This window comes from Moschus berezovskii, chromosome 4 (genome assembly GCF_049115385.1).
Source record: "Moschus berezovskii isolate FMDL1 chromosome 4, NW_MosBer_1.0, whole genome shotgun sequence".
Taxonomy (NCBI): domain Eukaryota; kingdom Metazoa; phylum Chordata; class Mammalia; order Artiodactyla; family Moschidae; genus Moschus; species Moschus berezovskii.
In genome coordinates this window covers 100,063,615-100,084,465 of record NC_142463.1, presented here as the reverse complement: position 1 = coordinate 100,084,465, position 20,851 = coordinate 100,063,615, and the positions used below count along the sequence as shown (strand labels likewise).

Below are 20,851 nucleotides of genomic sequence, written 5' to 3'. Positions count from 1 at the left end.
CAGGGAGATCTCCCATGCCTTGGAGCAACTAACCCTATGAACCACAACTACCAGACCTGTACTCTAGAACCCATGCTCCACAAGAGAAGGCACGACAATGAGAAGCCGGCACACAAGAAGGAGTAACCCCCACTAGAAAAATTAGAGAAAAGTCTGCCCACAGCAACGAAGATCCAGCCCAGCCATAAATAAATAAATAAAATATTTTTTAAAAGAGAGAGAAGAAAAGAAACAAAAGTTGTGGATAATAAATTCAGCACTTCACAGTTCTGACCAGTATCATCTTGGTCAAGATTTTTTGTATCTAGTTAACACTGTCTACCTCAGGGGAGGCAAGCAAAATGGGGAGCTGAACATTTACTTTTATTCTGTATACCATGGATGATTTGAATCTGGGGTGATAAGTATATATTCATATATTAGTTTTTAAATGTTTTAAAATTTGGAAATATCCTATAGTTAAAACTAAGAGCAGTTCCCTGGCAGCCTACTGATTTCCACTGGCTTTTACTGCTGTGGCCTGAGTTCAATCTCTGGTCAGGGAACTGACATTCCCACAAGCCTTGAGGCAAAAAAAAACCCACAACAAAACAACTAAGAATTGTGCCAATTTAAGACACATAGAGTCTAAGTGGTAAAACTTGAACCTACAATGAGAACTCTTATAATATATGTGATAAATATCTGTGGACAGTTTATATAAACAAAAGTTTAAGGGGATATGCAAGTTATTAGTGATTAAGTCTAGAGAGTATAATTATGGAGACTTCCTTTCTCCTTTTCTCATTTGTATTCTGTAATTTTCTGTAATAAGCATATATTGATTTTGTGATAAGAAAAAAAAGTGTTACTAACAGGTAGGATAAACACATTTTGATATGTTCATATAATGTAATATTAGAAGTGTGTGTGTGCTTGGTCATATCCAATTCTTTGTGACACTATGGACTATAGCCTGCCAGGCTTCTCTGTCCATGAAATTTTCCAGGCAAGAATACTGGAGTGGGTGGCCATTTCCTTCTCCAGGGGATCTTCCCAACCAAGGGACAGAACCCATGTGTCCTGCATTTGCTGCATTGCCAGGCAGATTCATTTCCACTGTTGCACCCAATATTAACCATTAATAAAAAAGAACGAAGTCTGATACCCACAACATGAATGAATCACAAAAGCATCTTAAGTGAAACAAGCATATCAATACATCCTGAGTGATTTCATTTAAGTCTAACAACTTAAAGTCTAACTATTTATATAATAATAGAAATTCAGAAAGTGGTTACTGGGTGAGGAGGAGGGAGATAGGGTAACAGTTGATTGCAAGGGGGAACAACAGAATTTTCTGGAGTGATGAAAATGTTCTGTATCTTGTTTTGGGTGATGGTTACATGGATGTGTACAATTTTGAAGCTCACTGAACTGAATGGTTTTATCTGTAGATCTTAAATATTATTATTAGTTCAATTTTTAAAAGATTAAAGGAGTAAATAAATATGTAAGTACCCATAACATTTTAATCTGAGGGATTTCTTTGGTGAAAAGTAACTTCTACTTTGTGCTTCCCTGGTGGCTCAGCGGTAAAGAATCTGCCCGCCAAGCAAGAGACACAGGTCCCTGGGTTGGGAAGATTCCCTGCAGAAAGAAATGGAAACCCACTCCAGTATTCTTGCCTGGGAAATACCATGGCCAGAGGAGTCTGATGGGCTAGAATCCACAGGGTCACAAAAGAGTCGGACATGACTTAGTCCGACTAAACAAACAACCTCTATTTTATCGTAAGAATAGCTGTGAAAGCTGGGAAAATAAAATGTAGCCCAGAAGAAATTCTATAAAAGGCTCAGTTGAAACTTCATAGTTCCTATCCATATGAGCTTTGGAAAATATTATTTTATATACACATACACACCATATAGATGGCACAGTGCTAAAAGAATCCACCTGTCAATGCAGAAGATTTAAGAGACACAGATTTGATCCCTGGGTCAGGAAGATCCCCTGGAGAAGGAAATGGCAACCCACTCCAGTATTCTTGCCTGGGAAATCTCACGGACAGAGGAGCCTGGTAGGTTACACTCCATGGGGTCGCAAAGAGTTGGGAACAACCGAACTACTGAGCACACGCGCGCGTGCACACACACACACACACACACATTTATAATTGAAGTGAAGCATTTGTCAAGGTAAGACCGAGGGCTTTTGTGATGATCAATAACCTCAGATATGCAGAAGACAACACCCTTATGGCAGAAAGTGAAGAAGAACTAAAGAGCCTCTTGATGAAAATGAAAGAAGAGAGTAAAAAAGTTGGCTTAAAACTCAACATTCAGAAAACATTCATGGCATCTGGTCCCATCACTTCATGGCAAATAGATGGGGAAACAGTGGAAACAGTGAGAGACTTTATTTTCTTGGGCTCCAAAATCACTGCAGATGGTGATTGCAGTCATGAAATTAAAAGACACTTGCTCCTTGGAAGGAAAGTTATGACCAACCTATACAGCATATTAAAAAGCAGAGACATTACTTGGCCAACAAAGGTCTGTCTAGTCAAGGCTATGGTTTTTCCTGTAGTCATGTATGGATGTGAGAGTTGAACTACAAGGAAAGTTGAGCACCAAAGAATTGATGCTTTTGAACTGTGGTGTTGGAGAAGACTCTTGAGAGTCCCTTGGACTGCAAGGAGATCCAACCAGTCCATCCTAAAGGAGATCAGTCCTGGGTGTTCACTGGAGGGACTGATGTTGAAGCTGAAACTCCAATACTTTGGCCACCTGATGTGAAGAGCTGACTCATTTGAAAAGACCCTGATGCGGGGAAAGATTGAGGGCAGGAGGAGAAGGGGACAACAGAGGATGAGATGGTCGGATGGCATCACCGACACAATGGACATGGGTTTGGGTGGACTCCGGGAGTGGGTGATGGACAGGGAGGCCTGGCGGTGCTGCGGTTCATGGGGTCGCAGAGAATCGGACATGACTGAGCAACTGAACTGAACTGATTACTTCTAAAACTTATCAAAAGTACATAATAAAGGAAAATTTTACTGAGAACAATTTTCATATTTTGATAAGCTATTAATGAATGTAATGAATTAAGCAAATGATTAGTTTTATATCAAAATGAATCAACAGATGCATTTCACAAGCACATATTTGCTGTCTATCCTAAGTCAAATCACTTATATCTGGCCCTTAATTTCCTAATCTACAAAATAAACATATTGAAATTAAACAGTGGTTTTCCACCTTTGGCATGTATCAGAATCACTTGGAGGGCTTGTTAAAGGGGAGATTTAACACATTTCTAATTCAGTTGGTCTGAGAAGGGGCCCAAGCATGTGCATTCTGAATAGATTCTCAGATCATACAGATGCTGCTGAGAACCAAACAGAACTCTCTTAAAGTGTTTTCCAACACATCTCAGTCAAAAGATCAGTTCTGCAGACAAATGGGAAAACTCATTAAGGAAGAACTATATACAAAATTGTTGAATTTAGAGAACTGTATGCTCCTTTGGAACAAGATTCCTAAGTATTACTATGATCGGGATCTTTTGCACCATCTCTATTTTGATCTCCAAATCTGGGGGCCTGGGAAGATTCTCTTAGAACCGTAGCTACTTTTGTACTCCCTCTGTTGTAGTGTTTCTAAGACCTCATTCTGGGCTGGGAGGGAGTTTCCAAGAGGTGGAAAATCCCTATGTCCCAAACCAGTTGTATTAGATTTCATTACCCTAGTTTATGACATTGAAAAGAGCTGTCCTAATTACTAAAAACTATACCCCCCTCCAAAAAAAAAGTCATTCTGGCAGAGAAACAAAAGCAGATGAGGAAATGTGAGAATATCAAAGTCAAGCCAGTTAGACTTTATGGTAATGCCACAAGCATGTGCGTGATTTCTCTCTGCTGGTTAGAAATCCTGAAGAAGACAGAAGCAGTCATACTTTGCATTAGTGAAACACACAGCATTTCAAAACAGTTGATTTAATACCAGGAGACTTCCAGTTCAACTACAAACTTCAGTAATATGGTTATCAGCAAAACTTATCTTAATATAGTAAACACTGCAGGCTTTCATGTTATTAAATAATCCACAGCTGTTTAAATGAATTTCAAAATACTTGTTAATCAACCGATGAGCAAGAATTTATGCAAACTCAGTGCTTTTTTTTTTTTTTATTTCTCTGTCTTCAGGGAGTTTTCGGTTTAGCTGAAGGGGTGAGAATGTGCATGCTACAATTAGAATAACTGATCGGTAAACATTGGTACTGACAGCTTCAACGTAAGTGCAGAAAAAGCTGAGATAAGTATGAGCTAATTCAGGTGAAGTAGACAAGAGTGGGGCCTAAAATGGGTTTTAGGATGGAGGAAACAAAGGAAAGGAAAAGAGAAAGAAAGCCAAAGCAAAAAAAAGAAGAAGAAGAAGAAAGTAGCATCATGAAAAGTCTTGGGAGTTAGGTTAAATCTGGTGCAAGCCGGTCAGTAAAGAGGATTTTGTGGGACATCTGATCCTAATCCATGTATCTATAGATACACTTTGTACATCTCAATAATTGCTCACTCAAAGAACATATATAAAGAGCCACCTGAAAACCAGACACTATGCTACGGTGGGCCTTGGCAACTATAATTTGGTTAATGTTTGAGAAAGGCAAAAGAATTTGGACTTTGTGTTATGAATTTGAGTAAAGAATGACATGGTGAAAAGTTTATTTTAGGAAAATCAGATAACAGAATGGCTTGAAGTTTTAAGGACAGATTTTGGGATGGTAAAAGGGAAGACTTGCTAAAAAACCCATTGCCATGATTCATATGTGGGATAATGTGGCACAGTATAAAAATGGAAAAAGTGGTAAATATGAGTCATTTCGAAGGCACGAACAGCAGGACTTGATGCAGAGAGGATGAAAGGTTAAAAATGGTGATAAGGGTTTGGGTCTGGAAGACTGGTAGAAAAATTGTCTAAACAGAAGTGTGGGAGTTGAGGCCATATGCAAAAAGGTTATACAAAGTTTTATTTGGGACATGCAGTATTTAGGGACCGAGGAGAAAACTAAGTGCAAAAACTAAGTAGAGCTCTGCCACAATCAAAACACAGGTGAGGGAATTCCCCGGCGGTCTGGCGACTAAGATTCACCACTTTCACTGCAAGGGTCTGGGTTCAATCGCTGGTTGGGGAGCTAGGATTCCACAAGTCATGGGATACAGCCAAAAAACAAAAGCAAGTAAACAAACAAAAAACAATTGATGACTTCCTGAATGGTCTGGTGATTCGGACTCTACTGGACTCTACGAGGAGGCCTGGGTTCTCCCCAGCCTAGGAACTAAGATCCCAGATGCTGCACAATTTTATCAAAAATAAACAAGAAACAAATAGATAAAGATGAAAACTGGAACCAAAGAAATAAAAATAAAACTTAGAAAAAAAAATCACAGGTGAGAGGGGAATGGAGTTTCAAGAATGAGAGGGATAGTTAACATTGTCACTATCTGGACAAACATCAGGAGGAATGAGGTCAAGCATAAACTATTATCCACAACAGGTTAGACTTGTAAACTAAAGAGGTGTCGCCTTAACCTCTCAGAATCCTTCCCTATTAAGCCAAACGCTAAATTCTTTTCGACCCTATTTCTGAGCATCTCTAGTGTGTTCAGAAATGTTGTTTCACATCTTCCCTACACTGTCCTTTTAGGATTCTTGAAACCCGAATCATGTTACACAGCCTTAGATGCCTAACTCTCTAATCATCCTGCATACTATTTCTAGAACATTTATGGTAAAGATCCATAACTGTCCACAACCTATAGCATTTCCACTACCTATCTATCCCTTCTCCAGGGATCGAACCAGGGTCTCCTGCACTGCAGGCAAATTCTTTACCAGCTGAGCTACCAGGGAAGCCCCCACTACCTACAGCATCCAAAACCCTTAGCCTGGCATTTCAATATCTATACAAAAATATCCTAACCTATTTCCCTTTCAGCTCATCTCACACTTCTTCCCTGATCAAATGGCGACAAGGTAAATTTTTGAATATAGATGTATTACCTATATACCCCCACCCACCTCTTTCCTAAATCCAATAGTTAAAGCCCTTAGCATTCCCTTGAAGTTTTTTGCAGAGCAAAGAACAGAGGTAGACTAAAGTCAAATGTATTTCCTGACTTGGATAAAATTTTAAACCCACTGAAAAGATTAAGCCAGATGTCCCAGTGTGGAAGAGAAAAGAGAGAAATGTCTTTGAGGTCAACAGAAGAGGAAAGGGTGAGTTTTCACCCAAATCAGGAAGAGAATGGGGTGGAGGTGGGAGGTCAAAGAGAAACAGGGACCCACCTCCATCATCAGTGTCCTACAGAAGCAGCTGGACCTGAGAGGAGAAGGCCTGGGTGACTTGGAGAGGATAAAGTCTAGTCTAGGCTCCATCAAAGAGTCCACTTAGGATTGGGAGAACTGTGTGTGCTATGGCAGGGGTGCTTCATCGGTGGACCAACGATCAGAGTAGTCTCCTTGAGGCTTTGACACCTGATAAAGCCTAGGGTCCGTCACATAACTGAGAGAGTGGGGAAGAGGAAGTACCAAACGAATGGAATTTAATTTCCCACCAGCCTGACTAGGATAAGGACTCAGGGTAAAGCTAAATTGATTTAAGGAAAGTAATTTGGTATTTCCTGCATAACTGAATTTGTAAATTCAGAGTCACATCCACTATGAACCTTTTGTAGGTGTTCAATGACAGTGAGTCAGTCCTAGGCCATTTTCACCTGTCTTTTCATTCTCTTTCAATATCATCTCAGCCTTTTCCATCTTTGTATTAATAACTTCCAATTTATATTTTTGATACTGTGATGGGCTTCCCTGGTGGCTCAGATGTTAAAGAATCCGCCTGCATTGCAGGAGACCTGGGTTTGATCCCCCTGGAGGGGGGCATGGTAACCCACTCCAGTATACTTGCCTCAAGTATCCCCATGGACAGAGGAACCTGGCAGGCTACAGTCCATGGGGTCTCAGAGAGTCAGATATGACTGAGTGACTAAGCATACACAGTCTTTTCCATCTTTGTATTAATAACTTCCAACTTCTATTTATGATACTGTGATTTACTGTAATATATATTTGGTTTGTCCCTCTTTCTGGCACAGAATCCTAAATCTTTGGCATTTCCTAAAAGATGACAGTGATAAAGCTGTCTTTTATTATGTTAATGAGGTGACTCAAAGCGTGGGGTAGTCGCCAGAGGAACATGGTTGTTGTTCAGTCACTAAATCCTGTCCACTCTTTGCAACCCCATGGACTGCAGCACGCCAGACTTCCCTGTGCTTCATTATCTTCCCCTTTGCTCAAGCTCATGTCCATTGTGTCGGTGACGCCATTCAACCATCTCACCCTCTCTGGTCCCCCTTCTCCTCCTGCCCTCAATCTTTCCCAGCATCAGGGTCTTTTCCAATGAGTTGGTTCTTAGCATCTGGTGGCCAAAGTATTGGAGCTTCACTTTCAGCATCAGTCTTACCAATGAAAATTCAGGGTTGATTTCCTTTAGGATTAACAGGTTTGATTTCTTTACTATCCAACATACTCTCAAGAATCTTCTCCAGCACCACAATTCCAAACCACCAATTCTTCAGAGCTCAGTTTTCTTTATGGTCCAACTCTCACATCTGTATATGACTACTGGATAAACTGTAACTTTGACTATATGGACCTTTGTCAGCAAAGTGATGTCTCTGCTTTTTAATACACTATCTAGGTTTGTCATAGCTTTTCTTCCAGGGTGGAAATATCTTTTAATTTCATGACTGCAGTCACTGTCCGCAGTGATTTTGGAGCCCCCAAAAATAAAATGTCACTGTTTCCATTGTTTCCCCATTCTATTTGCTATGAAGTGATAGGACCAGATAAACGATATTAGTTTTTTGAATGCTGAGTTTTAAGCCAGCTTTTTCACTCTCCTCTTTCACCCCCATCAAAAGGCTCTTTAGTTCCTCTTTACGTTCTGCCATTAGAGTGGTATCATCTACATATCTGAGATTGTTGATATTTCTCCTGACAATCTTCATTCTAGCTTGAGATTCAACCAACCTGGCATTTTGCATGGTGTACTCTGCATATAAGTTAAATAAGCAGGGTGACATACTTGACATACTCCTTTCTCAGTTTTAACCAGTCCAGCATTCTATGTCAAGTTCTAACTGTTGCTTTTTGACTTGCATACAGGTTTCTCAGGAGACAGGTAAGGTGATCTGGTGGAATTTTCAGTCCTATCCCCAATCTCTGGGGAAGGGAAAAAGACCTGAAGGCTATCAATCACCGATGGCCAATGATCTAGTCAATCATGCTTTTGTAATGAAGCTTCCATAAAAACCCAAGAGGACTGGGTTCAGACAGCTTTTGGGTTGGTGAATGCCTGGAAATTCAGGAAGAGTACTGAGACTGGTGAAGGAAGGCTTGGGAGCCCCATACCCCTTCTCATATACCTTGCCCAATGCATTTCATCTTGCTGTTGCTGGGTTATATCCTTATACAATAAACCAGTGATCCAGTAAGTAAACTGTTTCTCTTACTTCTGTGAGCAGCTCTAGCAAATTAATCTAACCCAAGGAGAGGACTGTATCATGTGAACCTCTAATTTCTAGCAAGTTGGTCATACATGTAACAGTCTGTACTTGTGACTGGTGTCTGAAGTCCAAAGAGGAGGCCGTTGAAACTTCTAATCTATTGCTGGCCAGAGGCACAGGTGATAAAGTGGGATTTATAACCATTGTCTGAAGCCCCAGGGGTGGAAAGGAGAGGGACGGAGGGGTCACTGAGAGGGGTATGGAGGCAGTCCTTAAGGTGAGACTGACTCCTTAACCGTGGACTCTGATGCTGTCTCCAGGTAGAAAGTATCAGCATTGAGTTGAATTCTCAGACACTTTGTTATGTCTAATGATGGCTCAGTGTTGTGTGGGAAGTGCTGCTGCTCTGAACACACATGTTGCACTTGGTACTCAGGATCACTAAAAGAATATCTTTATCCCAGAATGCTCCTCTGAGTTCAACTCTCAAATGGCCAATTACTGTTTGTACCTGCAACTGTATGTGTCACAGACATCTCAAAATTATCCCAGGAAAGACGGAATTCTTTTTTGCCATCTTCCCTTTACCTATAATGCCTCCCCCTCTTTCCACCTAATTATCTATTAAGGGTCATGGGAACTATGAATTGGGAGCTAAACCCGACCCCCACCTGTTTTTGTAAATAAAGTTTTATTGGAACACTGCTATGCCAAGTCCTTCATGTATTGTGTATGGCTGGTCTTGTGCTACAATGGCAGAAATCTTATGGCCTGTAAAGTCTAAATTATTTCTATCTGGTCTTTGCCAGATAGTTTGCCAATCCTTGCTCTTTTTTCTTTTTTCAATGTATTTATCACAGTTTGCAATTATTTGCTTGATTATGTGGTTATTTAGCTCCCTTATTAGAATATAAGCTCCCTGAGGGGAAGGACTCTGCCGTGCTTATTCTTATGGTTTCTCCAGCACTTAATCGCACCAGTGTCTGGCTACGGTAGGAACTCAATAAATAGTCACTGACTGGATTACATGAGTGGAAGAATGAATGAATCGCTTGCGTGCATGCCAAGTTGCTTCAGTCATGCTGACTCTGCGATCCCATGGACTGTAGCCCGCCAGGCTCCTCTGTTCGTGGGATTCTCCAGGCAAGAATCCTGGAGTGGGTTGGGGTTGCCATTTCCTTCTTCAGACAATTTTCCCCACCCAGGGATCAAACCTGTGTCTCTTATTTCTCCTGCATTGTCAGGCTATTATATCTTAAAATTTTATCTCATTCTTTCGTTGCTGTTGTTCAGTCACTAAATTGTTTCTGAATCTTTGCAACCCCATCAGCTGTTGCATGCCAGGCTCCTCTGTCCTCCACTATTTCCCAGAGTTTGCTCAAATTCATGTCTATTTGAATGGATGAGATGCCATTCAACCATCTCATCCTCTGCTGCCCCCATCTCCTCTGGCCTTCAATCTTCCCCATCATCAGGGTCTTTTCCAATGAGCTGGTGCTTCACATCAGGTGGCCAAAGTATTGGAGCCTTCATTCTTTCGCCTTAGCACAAATCTTTCATTCTTGGTTACCCTCTAGCAACCTCATATCTTAAGTAATACAGTTCCATAATAGTTAGTCCTCTCACCTTCTTTCTCCTCTACTCATTCCTCCTTTCAGATTAATCTTTCTAAAACATCTCAATATATCATTTTCCTGCATAGTAACCTGGAGACCTAAGGACTTCACCCACAATTATAAACTTCTTGACCTGCCGTCTAAGGTCCTCTGACTCCAGCATTATCCTGTCTTCCCAGCCAAACTCACTGTCTCCCTGCACAGCTTCACTGTTCCACCTACTGCTTCCTTACCCTGAGATTTCTACCTCTCTCTTACCTACTTGTAACATTCTTTCCCACTGTTACCACCTCCACGTGTCAAAGTCCTATCCAGCCTCAAGTATTTCCTTTACGTGGCCTTTCTTAATCCCCTCATATCTTTCTCTTCTCTGAACTTCCAAAGCACTTTTTCTACCCATAGTAATATGTGTGTCATTTTGCCTTCTCCCCTTAGGCAGGTAAGCTGCTTAAGAAGAGGAACCACACTTTACTCATCCTGTTATCTTCTGAGGTACTCCATTGGATGAATAAATAAATTGATGTCTATTATTTTTTAATCTCTTATTAAAATCCTGTTTATTTCTTACAGACCAGAATCTTCACTGCCCACCCAGCCCCTTTCTTTGATTTTTTGCCTTTCTCCTCTGCCTTGTATTTTGTTCCCATCAGAGATTTTCTTATCTTCCAATCAGATTGTAATCCCTACAAGTCAGAGACTAACTTTACGTTTTTGTCTTCTCTTCCGTCACCTTACAGCACCTTGTGCACTGTAAGTGCTCAGTAGATAAAGCTGCAAAGAAAAACCCCTCATTTTTCCACCTCCCCTCCTGCTCTAACAGAACTGATTGCCTTGGGTGATAAAGCCTGTTTCTGAGACACATTACCAATGAAGACGTTGAATGAGGATTTATAAATGAGTCTCTAGCTTCAACTTCATCAGCTTAAGAAGGGGATACTGAAAAACCGCTCTAAAAAAAAAAAAAATCTCCTTACATGAAGTTGGCTGGAGCTGCCTGAGCTGCTAATCGCTGCAAGGTTTTCAGTCTCTGCCTTGAGCATTTAGAGTGCATTCTTGCCTTAACCGGCTACATCAGATGTCTCCATGGTAACACTGGAATGTTTGCCATTTTAGGAAATCTGCCTCACTGCATGCAGTGATATCTACATTAGGTTCCAAAAGAGGCATAAATGCAATGGCTCGAGTGTCTGCTGCTTTGTGTGAGGAGGAAGGTCCTGATGGCTTAATGGATGACTCCCCTAAGTCTGTTGTCCTGTGTCATTTTTTAGGCCAACCACAGTGTAATCACACATTAATAGATGGTGTTTATATAATACTGGTGGGGGGGAAATGGAGAGGAGAAAAAAAGAAACAAAGCAAGAATTTCTCCAGATATTCCTTTGCAAGGATATTATCTCCCCTCCTGCCTTCATACCCTTCAGGTCTGGTTTCATTAAAAAAAAAGTTCTTTTAAATAAAGCTTCTACCATTCCATAGAAAGGGGCTACCCTGATGCCTCAGCAGGTAAAGAATCCACCTGCAATGCAGGAGACGTGGATTCAATGCTAGGCCATGGAAGATCCCGTGGAAGAGTAAATGGCAACCCATTCTAGTATCCGTGCCTGAAAAATCCCATGGACACAGGAGTTTGGCAGGCTATAGTCCAAAGGATCACAAGCAGTCGGATGTGACTGAGCAGGCACATTGATTCTGAAGAAGAGAATAATATCAATAACCAGAACAACTGACAGCTTTTGCCTGCAACTTTGTGGATACCTTCACCAAGGAAGAGAAAAACAGTTTGTAAACTGCACTTTATTAGGTATTCTGAGTCCCGAGTAAGAAAGATGTAGACAAGTTGCCGTGGCCTGACAGCTCCATCACGAAGCTCCTGAGCACTCTGGTCACAACATGCTGTTGATCTGAACGGACACGGAGCATTGAAAGCAAACATGGAGTGCTGTCAATCCATGGCATGTCAAGGTTGTGGCATTTTAGTTGTTGTTGTTCTATGAAGTTAATTATATAAAAGAAGTTCATAAGTATTCCACAGCTACAATCCAGCTAAAATGGATTCTAATAAAGAATCCGCCTACCAAACTGGAGATGTGGGTTCGATCCCTGGGTTGGAAAGGAGAAGGAAATGGCAACCCACTCCAGTATCCTTGCCTGGAAAATCCCATGGACAGAGGAGCCTGGTGGGCTATAGTCTGTAGGGTTGCAAAGAGCTGGACACGACTTAGAGACAACAACAACACACAACGTTCTGGTAGAATGAAAAGGACAAACAGCTAGAGGGATAGTAAAATAAATTAAATCAAATAATTTTTATCAAAACTGTCTTTCTTATTTGAAGAAGACTCTGAAGTAAACTTCAGAGATTTTTTCTCTGAAGCTCAGAGATTATTTCTCAGTCCAGACTTTCATACTGGGATTACATGAGAAGTATAATATTTATCTACGGGAGGAGGGGTAAGATGAGTGTCTTACATTTGAACAACTCAAACCTAGAAGTGTATGAGTTGTGAACTGTCTTTCTTCTGAAGCCCAAGGGTGGAGTTCCCAATTGGGAGGGGCTGGGAGGAGGTGGAGGAAGTGAATCACTCCTCAGAACTCAAGCTCCTTCGTTTCCTAACATCTGTAAGGGGTTTTGGGGATGGTTTGCTAGAGATGAAAAAATTATTCAGTCTCTGTGGAGCAGGCCCAGAGCTTAGAAATTTAACTTGTGCCTTTCACATTGTGGAGGTGTGTCTCCTGTAGGGACAAAAGGCATGGCAGATTACACTTTGAGTATAATACAGTAGAACTAAGATGCTGCTATTGTCAGCAAACATGGATAACACCAGCATCAAGGGCTTCAGTTCAGTTCTGTTCAGTCGCTCAGTCATGTCTGACTGTTTGCAATCCCATGGACTGCAGCTCACCAGGCCTCCCCGTACATCACCAACTCCCAGCGTTTACTCAAACTCATGTCCATTGGGTCAGTGATGCCATCCAACCATCTCATCCTCTGTTGTCCCCTTCTCCTCCCGCCTTCAATCTTTCCCAGCATCAGGGCTTGGGGTGTCACAAATAAAGAGTTGTCACACATCACTGTATAGGCAAAGTGCTCTATAACTGGTTTTATAATATTCTTTACCTTTATCTAATTCACAGAATGGGCTAGATTGAACAGTTAATAGCTGCACTGAACCATGATTTGCTATCCCTAGTGCATGCATGTCCAACTCTGTGTGACCCTATGGACTGTAGCCCGCCAGGCTCCTCTGTCCATGGAATTATCTAGGCAAGAATACTGGAGTGGGTTGCTGTTTCCTCCTCCAGGGAATCTTTCCAATCCAGGGACTGAGCCAGCATTTCATTTGACTCCTGCATTGGCAGGCAGATTCTTTACCACTGATCCACCTGGGAGATGACATCAATCATCTGCCTAGTCAATCCTGCATCTAAACAAACACCAGGATTGTCTTTCCATAATGCCACTTCAAAGGCTTTTATTCCCTTTGCTTTTTTTTTTTTTTTTTTTAATTTTTAGTTCTTCATTACCTAGAACAGCAGTCCCCAACCTTTCTGACACCTGGGGATAATTTCATGGAAGACAATTTTTCCATGGACTAGGGGTAGAGAGATGGTTTCAGGATGATTCAAGCTCATTACATTTACTTTGCACTTTATTTCTAATCTAATTCTGCCACTGATCTGGTAGGAGGTACCATTCTGCAGCCCAGAGATTGGGAACCCTGTGCCTAGAACATGAAGTCCTTAGCTTGACATTTATGGGACTTTCTAGCTATATATTCCATCATTCTTCAACACTTATCATATATTTGGTAACACCAATGACTCCCAATTCCTTGAGTGTGTTCCATACCATTGTACATATTGTTCCCGTACCTAGAATGCCCTTCTCTTACTGTCTGCCTAGGATACTCAGCCTTTAAGGCCCCAGGTCCTGGCTGACTTCCAAGTGAGGCTTTCTCTGACTTCCAAAGATAGAGATAATCCCTTTTCTGTCTGGGTCCTCTTGGCATATGAGTAGATTTCTTATATTTCTCTCCATTTGTCATGCTGCATTTTAATACTTTGTTTATATGCCAATCACTTATTGGATTTTAAACCCTTTGAAGGCCAGGACTCCCAGAAGAGTGGTTCTTATCAAACAGCCATATCCTAGAATGCATTGAAAATTTGTGGGGCATTTCCTGTTTCAATGATGAGTGGGGCTAGGGGTACAACATAACTGGCAATAGGCAGGACAGAGCCTTGTCCCAAAATCTGAATGACTTTCAAATGTTCCACTGGGCACTAATGAAAATAATCAAGTTGTTTATATAATCATCTGAACCTAGGACTTAATTCTGTTGTATATAGGAACCCAACATTAATATACTCTGAATCTTCTAGGAATTAAACTGATATGTAAATTAAAGGAGGATTATGTTAGTTCTTTATTGGAAATTTTAACAAGAGCTTTTCACCTTGACATTGCCACTTGCTGTTTTTGAATTGCCAATATAACATACCTGCATTAGACTGTATTTGAAGCTGTGACTCCACATACAAGCATCTGCTTATTTCTTTATATCCTTTAATAGAGCTGTGCCTTAAAATTTACATATTAATATGACCACTGGTTTATTATAAATTAATCTCTTTTTATGTTTCATGTAGTTCAGTATCTAATTTACTGGGTTGCTTTGAGACTTAAATTGAGTCTCAAATACATTAGGTATTTAGAGTAGCACCTGGCACACAGAAAATGCTACCATATGTGCTGATGTTATTACTATAGAAAAGTTGTTGAATATTCATTGATAAATATTTTAAATTATACTTGGGATAGGTATTAAGAAATCCTGTAACTACTTTTACGTCTTAATATTATAATAATCTGAATCATTAGAATACGACTGCATGATCCCAAGATGTTATAGAAAGTGCGTCAATATTTTTTGTGTGTGTCTAGGAGACTAAAACGGAGAAGGCAATGGCAAGCCACTCCAATACTCTTGCCTAGAAAATCCCATGGATGGAGGAGCCTGGTAGGCTGCAGTCCGTGGGGTCGCTAAAGGTCGGACACGACTGAGCGACTTCACTTTCACTTTTCACTTTCACACATTGGAGAAGGAAATGGCAGCCTACTCCAGTGTTCTTGCCTGGAGAGTCCCAGGGACAGGGGAGCCTGGTGGGCTTCCGTCTATGGGGTCACAGAGTCGGACACAACTGCAGTGACTTAGCAGCAGCAGCAGCAGCAGTAGTAGCAGGAGACTGAAATGAGATTATGATTCTCATTGTGACCAATTTACCCTGAACGATTCACACTCTGTTGTGGTCTTCCCGGGGAGCAATAACACAAACTGGTAACTTTGAGTTTGCTCTCTGCCTATGAACCAGTTTTTCTATGTGCAAGGGTACCAGGTCCAAAGGGATAACTGTGACCATTAATCTCACAAATATGCTATATTTAATAATTGTATCTTTGTCTTTCGTAAGACAAAGATAGTTACAATGTGAATCAAGTCTGCAATATCTGACTCAATGACTGTCTTTTTTAGCTGCTACTCATTTTAAGAAGAGACTTACTCTCTTTCTTCCAGGTTGTTGACATGCATAATGACAACAGTAGTTACCATGCTTTGAGCACAGTTAGGCACTATACATATATTATTTCTAATCCTTACAAAGAGATGAACATTACAGAGGAGGAGATTGTACTTGGAAGGGCTATGTAACTTGTTCAAGGCCATTCATCTAAAAAGTGTTTATGTTGGAATCAAATACCAAAACCTGAGCTCATTCTTTCATACCGCTCTGCTTCCCTAATTAAAACTCAAGAGACTTCATATTAGAATTGGTTCTTGAAGGACCAAGATTATTTCTCTAAAAAGGACTTGACTGTATCCTTTCATTATGACAATCTGAACCACTTGAGCATGGCTAAATAGTCCCAAGCTAAATATAGTCCAAATTTCAAATTTCTTTCTGTTTAGGCCATAGAATATAAGACAGAAACACTGTGACCAAAACATTATTTTCTTTTGGAACCTGGACACACATTGAGAGAAGTTTTCAGAGGATTATCTGAACGCTCACTATAAAGCTGACTCACTGACCAGTCGTCTTTGGGCTGTTTAGAGATGATAACTGGGTTTCCCAGGTGGTTCAGTGGTAAAGAACCCACCTGCCTGCCAATGCAGGAAACTCGGGTTCAACTTCTGGGTTGGGAAGATCCCTTGGAGAAGGAAATGATAATATAAAATAATTCTATGCATACTGGGTAGCACTTGGTGCCAATTTATTTTTTCCTTCATAAGGCACAGACCCAAAGGGAGTAACTAGAAAGTGAACTATGGGAGGCTTTCTCTCCTCCACATTTGAGAGAACATACTGTCAGAGGCCCTCTATGGCAGAGCTTTCCATCTTGGGTGTTCTGGACAACACCTAAAAAAGTGGCCCTCCCCTGTGCTGAGATGTCAGGCCCTCAGCTATCTCAGGTGGTGGATGGGTCAGAAGGTAGACCCAGGTCATCACCTCTAACCATGACCAGCCTCAGTTACTTACTTCAGAGTAACAGAGACCCTCAATCATCTCCTGTGAAACTGAGCTTTCTATGCAGAAGGTTGTGAAACACTGATTGACAGAATTCACAGCACAATGTGATCAAGTGTACAAAATGTTAGGCAATAACAGTAATAAACTTTTATAGGTCCCAGCAACATTGAAGAAGCATATCAAGTTAGCACAACTTATGTGACTTGATGTATTTCTTTTCTCTGCTCACCCAGTGTTATTATCCTCTAGACAATGTACTTAACTTATTCTAAGCATTCCTTTAGGATAGATTGGTAAATAGTTTAGTCTCTTTGAAATTATAATTTTTCTGTTCTTCAAGTCTGTTTTAAAAACTGATACCAACTCAATTGCCCTTATTAGCATTCAAATATTGAACTATATATACTCATTTCAGTGCTTACCAAAGATACTAATGAAAATAAACATGTGTACATAAATATATCACATCAATGGGTCTATAAATATAAAACTAGAACAATGAGAGTGATTTTATTTCAGAATTTACATGAGTATTTTTTTTTTGAAAGTGCTTATTTTGGGGACTATACACTTTCCCCAATGATGCTGAATTCAGAATGCCAAAATTATAAGGATCCTTTGGAGATTATTTGGGCTAATTTTTCCCATTTTACACATATGGAGGCTGAGAAGTGATGTATCCATAGAAGTGACTATCCATAGTTAATAAAAAAAGAATCAGGACAGAAATCCAATTCTTCTAATTTCCAACCAAGTTATTTAAAATTTTAAAATATTGTGGGATCTTCCATGTACTTCAATAGGGATCCTGCAAAAAGCCTATGAACTTTAATTTTTACTCATATCTATCAAATTACATGTATGCACATCATTTTCTGAGTTAACCAGAGCTTTCCAACCAAAATGGATTTAGAGTCTAAGGGGTTGATAGTGCAGTCAAGATAGTGATTTCTTCTGCCTTCATTGTGGTCTAAACACCCAGGCTGGCCATTTTCAAGTGACAGGCTCCATCCATTTCTGCCACCCCTTATAAATATTATCATTTGCTACTATTTAAAACTACAATTAATGAATAAATTTATTGCAGGGTATCAATTTTAAAAACTGTATTTCTTTTATACTGGTTATAGCTATTGAAAACATTTTTTTGCTTATTTGAATTTTCAGATTTTATTTCATGTAATTGCTATTTATGACTTGAGTAAAAAAAAAAAGCAGTTGATAACGAGAAAAAGTCACTTAAGCAACTTGATTGTGTTGTAAATCATGCCATCTTCTACATGTTTATTATTATTAGCTATTTTTTGTCATGATATAGGAAAGGTGGAAAACACTGATTTATATTCATTGTTAGCCCTGCTCTTTTTAACCTGATTCCAACCTTTGTATATGTGACCAATAAATTAAATTGCACATTTTGCTTCATCATTGATCTAAGATTTGTAAGAATACCTAGTAATTATTTATGTTGCTTGAGCAGAGATGGATCCCAGGGTTCCTTCAGAAAGTATATTTTTAGTAAATTAAAAGTTGAATGAAGAAGAGGAGCTCCTTCTGAGGTAATCTCCAAGAACAACCATACAGATTAATGCAATTACTTTCACAGCAGTGAGGGTTCTCTGCTCAATATCCAAACCACACTGCACTCTCTAGCTATACATCACTCAGCATGGCAGGCAGAATCCTGAGACGGCCCCTGTGATCATCACCTCCTGGCATCCACACCTTTGTATAATCCCCACTCCTTGAATGTGGAGAGACCTGTAACTTGCTTCTAACCAATAGAAAATGGCAAAGGTGAGGGATATCGCTACACAGTTACGCAATATTATATGACAAAAGTGAAGGGGTGTGTCAGATGTAATTAAGATCCCTACTCAGTTGACTTTAAGTTAACCAAAAGGGATAGTGCACCGATGGCTTGACTTAATCAGGCAAACCCCTTACAAGAGTGTCGAGAAGTAAGAGACTGTCTCTCTCCACCGCCGCTGTGAAGAAGCTACCTGGCATAACTTCTATAATCTCACAGCAATATTCTTCCAACAACTGGAGGGAGCTTAGAAGTGGATCCTTCCCTAAGTGAGCCTCCGGCTGAGAAAGCAGCCCAGCTGACACCTTGATTTCAGACTTTGAGACCCTGAGCAGAAAAGTCAGCTAAGTCATGCCTGGACTCTTGACCCACAGAAACTCTGGAATAATAAATACATGTTGTTTTGAACCACTGAGTTTGCAGTAACTGCTTACACAGCAATAGAAGACTAATACTTTTATATGTAAAGTTGGGCTCCTAAAAGCATGAAGCAAGTGCCTCAGGAAGTACAGCCCAAACCTCACCTGCACTTCCATGTCAGCTGGCTCCTCCAACAGATGTAGCAGTTGTTGTTTCTCTTGAGACAGCTGTTCTACAAGTTTCTCCTGTGCAGCCAGGCTCTGACTCAGTTCTTCAATTCTTCTGGAAAAAAGAAAAAGTAAGAACAACAATTATGGTCATGATACATTACTAACTTTATTTTTCAGCCCACTCCAAAGATAGCATGGTCTGGTACAGTAAGTTTTTACCTTTTTAAAATCATTGAACTCTTTGATACTTTTCTTCAGTAAGCCATGCATTCTCTGCCCCAGCCCCTCAACATATACACAAATGAGTTTTTTGCTTACATTGTCATAATGTAAGGTTCATAGACCTCCTGAAGCCAATTCATGGATCTATAGACCGTAAGTATAAAACTCTCAGAAGTTGTGAGTCTTTTTATTTGTTATTGTTGTTGCAGTTAAAAAAACAATTATCAAGTAACCATTATGTATGTGGGCTTCCCAGGTGTCAGGGTGGTAAAGAATCCACCTGCCAATGCAGTAGACAAGAGATGTGGGTTTGATCGCTGGGTAGGGAAGATCCCCTGGAGGAGGGCATGGCAACCCACTCCAGTATTCTTGCCTGGAGAATCCCTGAAGAGGAGCCTGGTGGGCTACAGTACATGGGGTCGAAAAAGAGTCAGACATGACTGGGCACACATACACACATTATGTATATAATTCAATGCACCCCAATGTACCGGTGATATAAAGTTGGAAAACACACAATCTCTACAGAAAGTTAAACTTTTTTGGTATGTGTGCCAAGAATCTGGGGAATAGGGAGTCACAGATATATCAACAGACTATAATAACTGCTACCCTACCAGAGATGTGAACCAAACAGTACAGCGAGTACTGTCATGGCGCTACAGGAATAAAGATAAAGAAGAAGTCATTCGTTTGACTTGGAGAAGCCTGGGGGAAGCTCAGAAGAGATTTTGAAGACTGGATTGTTTTATAGGCTCAGAGGAAGGGGTTTAACTAAAGGAATGAAGGCATGAAGATACAAGATATATTGGGAAGAGTTACTGGCAGGGGAAAGGCTGGTGGGAAGAGACAATGGCTAGAGAAGAGGCTGGAAATTCAGACCAGAATTCAGTTGTCAAAGACTGCATGCTGTGCTGACGTATAGAAACCCAGGTTCAAATCAACAGTTTTGTGTTTCTTTGTGTGTAAGTCTGCGTACTAGAGATACCTGTCCTTGGAAAACATGCCTGTAATAAATGTAAAATTTCTGATTGTTATTATTATTCCTGTGTGTGTGGCTTCCCAGGTGGCTCAATGGTAAAGAATCTGCCTGCCAGTGCAGGACATGCAGGAGATGCAGGCTTGATCCCTGGGTCAGGAATATCCCCTGAAAAAGGGAATGGCAACCGACTCCAGTATTCTTGCCTGGAGAATCCCATGGATAGAGGAGCCTGGTGGGCTACAGTCCCAGGGGTCACAACTGAGCACGCATGCAACACAGCATATGTTAAGACAGTGATAGCACCTTGTCAGGAAAATGGTATGGCCAAAAGGTTAAGGGCACCAGAAAGTCAAGTAGGAATCTCATAGACAAATTATAATTTAATTTAAGGTATGAGCACCAGCTTAGATTTGGGGATGAGAAAGAACTTTAAAAACTTAAAAATGTACACGAATGTAAGTTGCAATGACAGTTATGATGACCAATGTGGACTTCATATTAACTTCCCCATGGTATCTGTGCTAGAACAGCTCTACTTTTCTTAAGCCTCATACATCACTATTTTCTTTGACCCTCAGTCTCTACAGATGATCTACTTTCCTACTTTACAAA

At 40.4% G+C, this 20,851-nt stretch overlaps 1 protein-coding gene across 8 annotated transcripts in view; it reads right to left on the bottom strand.

Moving 5' to 3' along the window:
* Positions 1-20,851, bottom strand: part of LOC129541805 (myomegalin-like) — a 214,533-nt gene that overhangs the window by 87,471 nt on the left and 106,211 nt on the right. For all 8 annotated transcript variants that reach the window (XM_088835639.1, XM_088835637.1, XM_088835641.1 and 5 more), the window contains exon 8: positions 19,030-19,147. In XM_088835639.1, the coding sequence (XP_088691765.1) occupies positions 19,030-19,147 (118 nt within the window). The remainder of the gene's footprint in view (positions 1-19,029; positions 19,148-20,851) is intronic.